Source organism: Anabas testudineus, chromosome 6 (genome assembly GCF_900324465.2).
Source record: "Anabas testudineus chromosome 6, fAnaTes1.2, whole genome shotgun sequence".
Classification (NCBI taxonomy): Eukaryota; Metazoa; Chordata; class Actinopteri; order Anabantiformes; family Anabantidae; genus Anabas; species Anabas testudineus.
The window spans coordinates 16,569,163-16,580,977 of NC_046615.1; the positions used below are offsets into that span (position 1 = coordinate 16,569,163).

At 38.7% G+C, this 11,815-nt stretch overlaps 2 protein-coding genes across 2 annotated transcripts; both read left to right on the forward strand.

Annotated features, from left to right (window-relative positions):
• The first annotated feature begins 1,728 nt into the window (after positions 1-1,728).
• Positions 1,729-9,759, forward strand: nt5dc3 (5'-nucleotidase domain containing 3). Its single transcript, XM_026365245.1, has 14 exons — positions 1,729-2,102; positions 3,017-3,201; positions 3,432-3,506; positions 3,625-3,680; positions 4,118-4,208; positions 4,306-4,443; positions 5,297-5,357; positions 5,582-5,684; positions 6,195-6,296; positions 6,483-6,564; positions 6,675-6,761; positions 7,905-8,045; positions 8,147-8,211; positions 8,316-9,759. Exons 1-14 carry the CDS (start codon positions 1,817-1,819, stop codon positions 8,593-8,595), a joined length of 1,752 nt encoding a protein of 583 aa, XP_026221030.1. The 5' UTR covers positions 1,729-1,816; the 3' UTR covers positions 8,596-9,759.
• On the forward strand, positions 9,326-11,489 carry parietopsin. Its single transcript, XM_026365394.1, is given in 5 exon segments — positions 9,326-9,366; positions 10,132-10,409; positions 10,526-10,854; positions 10,985-11,230; positions 11,364-11,489. Coding segments are annotated over 5 exon segments (1,020 nt in total).
• Positions 11,490-11,815: the final 326 nt, after the last annotated feature.

Below are 11,815 nucleotides of genomic sequence, written 5' to 3' on the forward strand. Positions count from 1 at the left end.
ATACACTCCTCTCTCCTTTCTCCTCTATCTATTCAAATGCCACCATTGCATGTTATTAACATTTTTCATACAATTATACTCTGTAAGATCTTAAACCTTACACCGTTAAGTGCCTTGAGATAACTTCTATTGTGATTTGGCGCTATACAAATACAGCTGAATTGAATTGAATCATTGACTTCTCTAATACTGTGGCTTGCTGTGGAAGCATGCACTAAATACAGTACACATTCACTGCACTGTTCTTTCCATAAGGTGGCAACAGTTAGTCAGCAATGTATCAAGTACAAACATCTTGATATTTTCAAGGCATGTCAAGATCTTTATTTGCCATTTGCCTTGTACAGATATAGAAACGCATAATGTGCATGGTCTTCAGTATAATTTATTATGACAATATATCATTAAGAAAACAATAAACGGAAAAGTAATTGACATGCAAAAAAGGCAGCTTAAATCCAGCAAGGCAATAACCTCTAGAGGGTACTGTTGATCCAGTAAGAGGCAACATAACCAGGAAAAAACACTCCATTTAAAAGACTAAGGGTGCTACCTTCAATGCAAGATTAGGGTGGAGGTAAAGGTGAAGAAAGAAAAAGATTGTTATATACATTGTTATATACAGCTTACAGTCAGTAAAGTCATGATCAAATGTATGTTACCTACTAACACAAGAGGAGAACATACAGTAAATGAAGTCACAGTATGCCATTTCTGATCAGTCTGTAACAGTTCCATGCTGGAACCATCAGGGTTGTACGATAATATGATAATATTGCTAAGCATTAATATCCTTATATCTAATTGGTCCTTTGATGACACATTTGAAATATTAAGAGACTGAATCATCATTATTAGATATTTTAGATTTTTCACCATGAGGAATGACAAAACACACAAAAGGTAAATCCAAATGAAGAAATACTAAGCCAAAATAGATTTTAATATAAATACTGGAAATAATGGACAAAGTTCAAAAGTCTAAAAGGTTTGATCAATTAAGCTTCAATTATGAAAAAACAAATCCAACTATTACAATTGTGGGTTTAGAAGGTTCATCCAAGATGCTAGGTTATAAAGTAGACTTCACAATGTAGAATTAATTTGGACTTAAGACCAAAAGAGGATAGTAGGCCTACATCAGAATAATGCCATACACATGCAAACAAATGATGAATGAATGAAACAGTAAATCGAAATAGTAGAAAAAAACAAACGAACTTTGCCTTAAGTGCTCAAACCTTGAATGGATTTTTCATATTCTCAATTTTGACTTTACTTAATAATTATCAGATGTTAGGGTAACAATAATAATAGAACCCTATTATCATATTGTCTCCCTGACATTTGACAATCTCAGCTATATTTTTGTAATTTCCTTATGTGATTGTGTTTCTGTCATCAACATCAACATTACATCGTATATGTTTGTGTATCATTTATATCTGCATTATATTCATCATTTAATTTCAATTAAATTGGATTTTTTTTTTTATTACCTGACGTCCCAGCAAACCTGAATCCATGCTTTGTACTGTATGTATAACTTTTAGTTATGTGCATTATTTATTATACTTTTTAGCATTTTGTGCATGTGTGTCGGTCCCTTCCTCAGCTGTTCGGTTCATCGTAGGAAGCGACGTCAACAGACGCATCTGCCTCTGATTCGCTGGTTGGCTGAGACGCTGCCAAAAGCGGATGTGACGTAAACTCCCAGGCAGCGTTTCGTTATTTACAGAGGAGCCCGTGAACCGCATGCATTCATCTAGGAGCTCGCCTCAACCTACACGCAGGCTGCCTCTCACCAAACAGAGTCATGGCTCCAATGTCATTGCCCCTATCTTCTCTTCTGAATCACTGGCACTCTTTGCAGAGGGCGAACATGTTCTGTTTCGCCTTGCAGGGTTTACGCCACCGTGCGCTCAGGTCTCCTCTGTGGAAACGGAATTTCGGTGCTGGATCTTATGGAGTCGGTCAACTACTGTCACACCAGCCCACAGGCAGAAAATACGCAGCATCTGTTTGTAGCAGCTCCTCAGATGGTCAGGACATGACAGAGAGGCTGTGGTCTGTTTACAATGAGACCAAAAAGCAGACGAAAGGTAGGAGCTCTGACAATACAAGATACAACCACTGCAGCACATCCACAACAGTAATAACCCTGTTATGACTCATGTTTCCAGCGCACTAATGCACCAAACATTTCCACCTTTCAAATTTCAGAATATGTTGCATGTTGTTGTTGTAGTTTGTGATGGTTTGCTTCACGCGTAAATGTGCTGTTGTTGCGCATTGTCATGTATTATGGTTATTTTGTCTGACTCCTAAATATCCACCTTATTAACAGTAACTTGATCATTAACGTTAGATATTTACAACATTTTACTGTCGTGAGCACACACTTAACTCTCTGCAGCATATAACTTAATCCAATAGTTTTGCAATAGTAATTTGATAATGTGTTGGATAATGAAATTCAATATTTGTTGTTGTGAATGTGCCAAGGAATGGATGAATTGTTGAGAATGGTTGAATCAACCTTGTGGTTGTTTTATAATCTATTTACAGTAATTATATTGAAAAGTTTTCCTGTTTTTTCCCCAGTTTGTTTGTTTGTTTACATCATGAAAACTTATCACAGTACCAGTAAAAATAACAAGACACCAATATAATACATGCTGTGGGTCAAAACATTCAAATTACACTGTGGAAATAACCAATTTGTAATATGCATGTGCAGATTAATAGGAATTTATGTGCACTGAGTGCATTAAGTCTACTAGTGACTGATTTAGAAGGTGACATCAGAAACTAGACCGTATGTATCACACTTATCCTAACTTATGAACAGTAAACAGGCCAATTCTGTCAATTGTTTACAATGGCTACACCATGGAGCACCTATAATGATCAGAAATTAATATCCAAAGAAATGCATTTTGTGTTATAACAATATATAATATTCACAAATGGAAGGAAACTGCATGATAATAATGGTCGTGTCCTCTCTTCTCAGATTTGATCCCAGTCATTTCCGCCAACTCAGTCAACCCTGACACTATTTTTGCCAATAATGAGATGAGCTTGCGAGACATAGAAATCTACGGCTTTGACTATGACTACACCCTGGCGTTCTACTCCAGCCACCTCCACACCCTCATCTTCAACATAGCACGGGATATTCTCATCACTAACCACAGGGTGTGTATGTGCAGAATGCGACTCTTTAAAACCTAGTACTTTTTGTGCCAATACCATAAACTGTAAATAAAGTATGTAAATAAATAAAAACTTTATATGGTCAGAACACTATAAAACCATATGTACCAAATAAAATATTATAATTTTTTAATAATAATTTTGTAATAATAATTACATATTATGTTGCAGCTGAAAAGCTTACACTAACGTTGTCTGTCTTTGTCTATTAGTATCCAGAGGGTCTGCGAAAGTATGAGTATATTCCCAATTTTGCCGTAAGAGGACTTCACTATGATGTTCAGAAGGTGACAAGGTCTTTTCCAAACATATTTATGTTGTATTTTTTTAAATATGTATATGTTGTCGAGCTGTAAACTCAGTATGAGGAACAGTTTAATGAGAATATTGTATGATTTGTAACAGGCACTGCTGATGAAGATCGATGCTTTTCACTACATCCAGTTGGGAACTGTGTACAGGTATTGTGCAGTATGTTACCTCTCATACCAGGGCAGTAGGGAGTATAGCTCATACAATGCTATGTAAATCTAACATCATCTGACAGCTGATTTAGACAGTTAATAAAACTAGAAATACTTTAAATAAGAACAGTATAGTTCTCCACAGCACAGAACAAACAGTTTTTTATCTGTACGTGACACAACGTGTATTACCAGTGTGAGCAGATATGAGGTAAGAGTAGAATTGATATGGCTACAGATTTTTTTCACTGTGCCTGTTTCAAAATTGCTGTGGCCTGAGGAAAGAAGCTGTTGAGGCGGTTGGTAGCATCTCACCACTTTTTGTGGCTTACCATCATTTTTAGGTGGTTACACACACTACAAACAAGTACAGTAAATTGTATTATGTAGTATTTGAGATGCTGTGTTTGTGATACTTGATATTTCTCCAACAGGGGTCTTCATCCAGTTTCCGATGAGGAAGTAATTGCCATGTATGAAGGAAGTCACGTGCCTTTAGAGATCATGAGTGACTTCTATGGCAAGGTGATGATCACTTTAAGTTTGTATTGCTGTTGTCACAGTGTAGTACTGTGAAATGTAAAAACAACAGAATCTAATTATGTGAGTCACTGTCCTGCAGAGTTCTCATGGACATACCATGAAACAGTTCATGGACATATTCTCCCTGCCTGAGATGACTCTTCTGTCCTGTGTCAATGACTTCTTCATGAGGCACAATATCGACTATGAGCCAGTGCACCTCTACAAAGACGTAAAGGTAAACTCTCTTCATATCATTCTGCCTCTTATTAATTATAATTAGATTATTCTGAAACACTGTTCTTTAATTGTATCTCCCCAGGGGCCAGGGTGTGTAAATACATGAAATCTAACCACATGTAGATGAATGTATTTACATGTATCGGGTGTGCTCTAATACTCCAGCCATTCAGTCCCGTCTTAATTTTAGCTCTGAGAGTTGGAGTCTAATATTAGTCGAGCAAGCCCGCCTCCAACAGTCTGGTCTCTGGTGGCTCTGCTACTTTAGAGGGACAGGGGCGAGAACTCAGTGCTGTGTTCTCCCTTTGAGGGCAGCTGTCAAGCTGGTCCTGTCTGTTCTGTGTGAGTGTGAAGTGTTTTTGACAGATCACTGTCATTAAAAACTCTCTCAAACACACTCTGTTCCTGAATGCCTCTCTTATCTTTTCAAGGACACCCTTAATCTTTTTTTTTCTTGCCAAACCTGATTTATTTTTCAGTATAAAATAAACCCTTTTTTTCCTATTTCTTTGACTTTTGTGTGCATCAAACAGTCTTTGTGTATCGTAAAGTTCTTTTACGTTTGCCCTTAAATGTCCATCTCTATTCCCTCCATCACTGATTCAATACAATGTGAAACTGTTGAAAATGTGGTGGAAATGTGCTCTCTGTGTGTCACCAAAGTAACTAACCTCCAGTGTCTGCTTTCTTCATATATGATTTGTATTCAGAGATGCACTTTCTTTGTGCTTTCCAACTCCACTGTTTATGTATACAGAGCAAAGTGTTGCTACTGGAGCTGAATGCTAACATTGTGTCACTGAAGTCATGGCTTCCTGGCTGAGTGCTGTTTATTTTTGTTCTTTTCACAGGAAGCTATTAGAGACGTTCACGTCAAGGGAATCATGTACCGCGCTGTGGAGGCAGATATTGGTAATCTTCTTTGATTTATATCAACTTTCTTTGAACTAATAGAAAAGAAATTATACGGCCACATCTGAGTTGTTGCAAACACAAAAAAATTGATTTAGAAATAGCGAGGGTGTGATATAAAAACTAAAACCACAGTTTGTTTTTTTTGTTTGCACACATCATATCAGTATCCCCCAACCTACTCTGTTTCTCATCATCTTTCTCTCTGTTTTCTAATTTTCTAGGGAAATACATTTGCTATGGCGAGCAGAGTCACGCTGTGCTGAAGAAGCTGTCAGAGCAAGGAAAAAAGATGTTCCTCATTACCAATAGCCCCTTTGACTTTGTGTAAGTGCAAGCAAACACACTGCAAGTGTCTTCTGGCCTGATTAATTTAAAATGTCATGTATTGGTGTACAAATATTTAATTGCCGTCACTGTGTAATGCTCCAACTTTTATGGCTGTGGAATCGCACATCAAAGGAGCTTCTGTGCGCATACATTTGTAATTCATTGTAAGCCTCTGAATGTGAGCTTCGTTTGAAGTCATGGTTGATTGCACAAAATGACCAGCTATGTGTAATGGACTTCAAAAGGCTTCCCAGTATTCACAGACATTAAGCTTATGTCCTTCATTTAATAGGCTGTAACACAGAGTCATCACAGCAACAAAAACACGCAGTAGCCAGAATAACCATAACACGGCCGCTTGATTGAATTTTATTGAAGTCACGCTTCAGTATAAGATGGAAACTATTTTGCTAGTGTTTCCATTACTGTCATTCAGTATTTTTGTTTTGGTACCATCAAGCTCTGAGATGCTTTTGTCCATGTAATATCTTGAATCTTTGTCATCAGGGACCGAGGAATGAACTACATTGTAGGAAAGGACTGGAGGGACCTGTTTGATGTTGTAATTGTTCAGGCAGACAAACCCAGTTTCTTCAATGACAGGAGAAAGTAAGTGTATTTATTGATGTCCACAGCTCATAATGTATCCATGTCATGTGTTCTCATGCCACTAGGGGCCTCACAGGTTCACTTTTCACTGTCACTAGTAGACTTAATGCACTCAATGCACATGCAGAGGTGAAGGTACTGCATTAATATTATAAATGGCTAAGAAGTCTTTGTGTCTTTGCCTAGGCCTTTCAGGCGAGTGACAGACAGAGGAGCATTGTTGTGGGACCGGATTCACAGGCTGGAAAAGGGGCAGATCTACAAACAGGTGTTGCCTCCAGGAAATTACACGACATTATCATGACCTCTGACAAATTACTCCTGGATACGTGTTGTAAAGCACATCACTTACTTTATGTGTCTGTCTGATCACTGTAGGGAAATCTTTATGAGTTCCTGAGACTCACTGGCTGGAGAGGATCTAAAGTGCTCTACTTTGGTGATCACATCTACAGTGACCTAGCAGTAAGCATTATTATTAATTCATTCAATTCAATTAATTAATTCAGTCATTCATATTCAAAACACTAGAATGGAAGATTATATTATACACAAACAAGAGACAGGTAGACCTGTTTTGACCATGCCTTCTTCTCTGAGATCTTTAAGAGGATTCTCTTTGTATAGGATTTTAATAATAATAATAATATACTTTATTGATCCCCGTGGGGAAATAGTTGTTTGAAAAGCTGCAGTAGATGATGGTGCTAAGGGCTTATCCTGGCTCAGTTCGACTTTACAGCAGAATAAATCTTAATGTTCTGTTTCACGCTACACATAATGGCATGCTTATTGTGTTCAGTGCTGGAAATAGAACAATGATATGAAAACATCTGGGCTGAGGATATAGTTTGTAGCTCTGCACTGGATTTGGTTCATGGACATTTTAATGAGTGTCTCCTGAACAGTATCACTGTACTTTATACATCATTTTTACCTGTAACCTAGCAACTTGCAAACAGCTGTCCCTCGTCTGCAGTAAACAAACTAACTAGGAGCTTTTTATTTTACCTACATCATAATGAATTATGACTTGGATATATTAATGTGCATCTGATCATCTGTAACTGGTGATAATGAAAGATCGAGTTTATATCTTTGGCATAGAGCCTAGCCGGTGGCAGGCAGCCAGCTGTCAAACAAGTGGTCCTGTTTATTTAGAAAGATGGAACATGGCGTGTGTGTTTTACACCAACCACAACGTACAGTCAGCCTCTCTGGCTGCAGGATGAGATCATTAGTGCAAATGGACACAGAGCAGAAGCATCCTGAGTAACGAAGGAGTCACAGGGGAGGCAGGAATGGTGCAATCATTTACTTCTGATTTATGCCATTTTCTTGAAAAAACCAAATACGCACAGCAAACATGGGGGAGATGAGGCTTGAAGTACATTCTCTATTTTGTCTTGTGTGTAACTACATGGACTGTATGCACATGTGTATACAACAGTACTGTGACTGTGACCATGATTTGGAGCAGTTCTTATGTTTGTAGTTATTTCTGAGCAATGAAACTTTGACCTTCAACCAAACAAGTAAATTCTTATATGAATGAAAGTATTGTCATATACAGTAATTTAGATTTAAGACTGGTCCTTTATTCTCCAGGATCTAACTCTGAAACATGGCTGGAGGACAGGTGCAATCATCCCTGAGCTTAGGAAGGAGATCAAGATCATGAACACAGAGCAGTATGTTCACATGATGACCTGGTTACAGGCACTGACTGGACTTATTGAACAGATGCAGGTCAGGAAACTCAACACAAATATTCCTTTTATATGTATTCCTTGTGGCTTTTCTTGTTTTCTTCTTCATTTTTACATCTGTCCTCAATTGCACCCAAACAGGTACACAGGGATCCGGCATCTCAAGCTGTCGTTGGGGAGTGGATCAAAGAAAGGGAAGCCATGAGGTAATAGAGATGATAACCTTGGTAGTCAAAAGCACTTTGATCAGTATTGAGATAATATGAAACTGACCAAACAGTATCTTGATGGTATGAATGTTTTTTTTCAGACCACAGACGAAGGACATCTTCAACGCTCAGTTTGGGAGTCTCTTCCGGACGTATCACAACCCCACCTACTTCTCGCGGCGGCTGTCTCGCTTCGCTGACATCTACATGGCCTCCATCAGCTGCCTGCTCGACTACGACTTCCAGCACACGTTCTTTCCCCGTCGTACTCCTCTGCAGCACGAATCTCCTTTCTGGCCTGAACACAGTCCTGCTGGCCTGGATGTCTCCTCACAGCTCCACAGGACCAAAGAGAGAGAGGAGGACAGAGTCCAAAAATAAAGACTAGAATTTAATGATTTCCATTGCTGTTGAGATTTTTGAAAATTAATGCCATATTTTCAGTTCTGTACATTTTGTAAACAGTCGTGTAAACTGTTGGTGTTAATTAACCTTAAAACTTAGTTAGTTATATACATATGTATGTGTGCATCATCCAATATGTACATATGGGATTCAGCCAGAAACAGTGGATATGGTGCTTTTCAAGCCAGATGACACAAGGCAGAATGTGCATTTTAAAATTGGTTGAGTCATATTTTATATTTTTATCAGGCACTCATTGTTTCAGATTTGCATGTTTGAGTGAGTCTTTGTATGTATGAGAGGAAAAGGTGTGTGATGATGCTTTTACACTGTTTGAATAACAGGGGGCAGTAACATCAAGTCTATCATGGTGGATTGCTGTAGTATGACTTGTTCTCCATACTTAAACATTACCTTTGCTTGTTTTTTATTGCTTATGTCTGCAGAACTAAGAGACTGTCGACTGACTGAATGACTCAGATGGGACATTTACATTGCAAACTCTGTTGCCTTAATCTGTCGTTCACATTAATGCAGTGTATTTATATTTTTGTAAAAGCCAAATATAATTTACGGTAATCAAGCTTTTCAAATACTGTCAACCTGCTTTTGAGTTTCTTTCATTTGGAACTGCACGTCATGTTATGCATTGCACATTGATGTTCTGAGGTCTTTGTTTTAACAGTTTTCACACTGTGCAGCCTGAATGTCTCATTTTAGCAGATGAGAAATGTTAATGTTTGTCAGAAAAATAGAACATTGTTGCTATATTTAGCACGAGTGTTGCTATTTGATCTGTGAAGGCAGCAGTTAGTTTTAGTTTGATTTGACACTTTGCATAAAATGTGTGAAATATTCACACACTGCAGCGAAGGCTTGAGAAGGATTTATTTCACATACCTAAGCTGCAGTCTTAGAGCTTTTAATGAATTTGGAAAAAAGGGAATTCTGAACCATGGCCACAACCAAGGCCTGGTGGTTTATTTATATTTCTGTAGTTTTGAATATGCATTGATAATTGTATTTTTATTTCACTATTTATTAAAATGGAAATGACTTAATGAGCTTAATCCTGTGTTTCTGTCACTGACTTAACTTGATGTGATTGAATGATTTTACTGCAACTAAACTGCGATTTAATTGTCAACTGTGTTTATAAACAACAAAAAGAAATAAATATTTCATACTTAGACAATTAATTTTGAGGACTAATGGGTCTCTCCTTAATATCACTCAACTTTCCAATTACCATTAGAGCAGTAGTTCATTGGGATTAATCCCTACAAATCATGTTATGGATCAGTTCCTCATATTGGATTTGGGTTTTCTGTGTCACGCAGGTGCACAATCAACAGGGATCAGAAATGATACCATCGATGACGTTGAGTCCTGAGTTGAGCAAAGTGTTCACAGGTTCAGTTGTTTCACAAGATCTTAACCTCGTACAGGCACCATGGACGGAAACAGCACACTGTGGAGCTCCAACTCTCGTCCTCCACCCATCGACACTGTGCCCACCATCTTCCCCCGGGTTGGCTACAGTATACTTTCTTACCTGATGTTCCTCATCACACTGTTATCGGTTTTTAACAACTGTCTCGTTATTACCGTGATAGTGAGGAATCCATCTGTCCTCCAGCCCATGAACATTTTTATCCTCAGCCTGGCTGTGTCTGACCTCCTGATCGGTCTGTGCGGCTCGCTTGTCGTTACCATCACCAACTACCACGGCTCTTTCTTTATAGGCCACACAGCCTGTGTGTTTCAGGGATTTGCAGTTAATTATTTTGGTAAGTGGAGTTGTAAGAGAGCAGTTGGTTTTATGTAGACATTTGAGATCAGTGTTATAAGTGAATCTTGAGTTAGGTTGTTATGTGACATTCTGTAACGTGTGTCTGTGTCCTAGGTCTGGTGTCTCTCTGTACTCTCACCCTGCTTGCATTTGAGCGATACAATGTGGTGTGTAAGCCAAAAACTGGTTTGAAGTTGAGCGTACGGAGAAGCATCTTGGGTCTTCTATTTGTCTGGATCTTCTGCTTGTTTTGGGCTGTGACTCCGTTATTTGGCTGGAGCTCTTACGGACCAGAGGGAGTTCAGACCTCCTGCTCTCTGGCCTGGGAGGAGCGATCGTGGAACAACTACAGCTATCTCATGCTCTACACACTCCTCTGCTTCATTTTCCCTGTTACAGGCATCATCTACTGCTACTCTAAGGTGCTCACATCAATGAATAAGGTCAGTTCCATTACAGCAATCTTTAAAATCCATATCTCAATCCATTGTGTGTTTGCAGTTTCCCTCCCATAGATTCAAATAACTTAATAGGTTTTAATATGTGTAAAATGTGTCTTTCACTCCCACTCAGCTGAATAGAAGTGTAGAACTCCAGGGCGGGCGTTCCAGCCAGAAGGAGAATGACCACGCCATTTCTATGGTCCTGGCCATGATTGTAGCATTTTTTGTTTGCTGGCTGCCATACACTGTGTTGTCAATGGTCGTGGTTGTGAATCCAGAGCTCCACATTCCTCCGCTTGTCGCCACCATGCCCATGTACTTTGCCAAGACAAGCCCTGTCTATAACCCCATCATCTACTTCCTTTCTAACAAGCAGGTAAGCAGCTAAAGTTTGTACCTGAGATATAAAGGCTGATTGGAAGCTCAAATTATACATATTAGAAATATGTAGCAGAAAATAATGTTCATTTATTCTTAACAGTATGTTGATGTATTCTCATGTTCGACAGTTCCGTGATACCACTCTGGAGGTGCTGTCATGTGGCCGTTACATTTCCCACGAGCCCAGTGTCAGCATCAACATGTGCTCTTCAAGCAGGAACATCAACACTCACAGCAAGGTGTCGCCTCTGTGACCTCTGCAAAAACAGAGAAGCTGCCATGTGTTCACTAGTGACTCATTAAGGAAACAAAGCTTTCAGACACGTCTTCACTTCAGACAGATGAGAACAGTCGGTGAATGCAGACCATTTCACTGCCACTGCACTATTCATTTAACGCTATTTTGTTTTGGCATTTTATTAAATTACATTACACTGTGTGTGTGTAGTTTATCCCCTTTTTTTCCTAAAACAACATGGATGTTCAGTAAGATGAAATTTAGTTCTACATATTCATGTTTTCAGGAGTGTATGAGTGCTGGGGTAATGAAATATTGATTTATACATATAGTAGACCATGT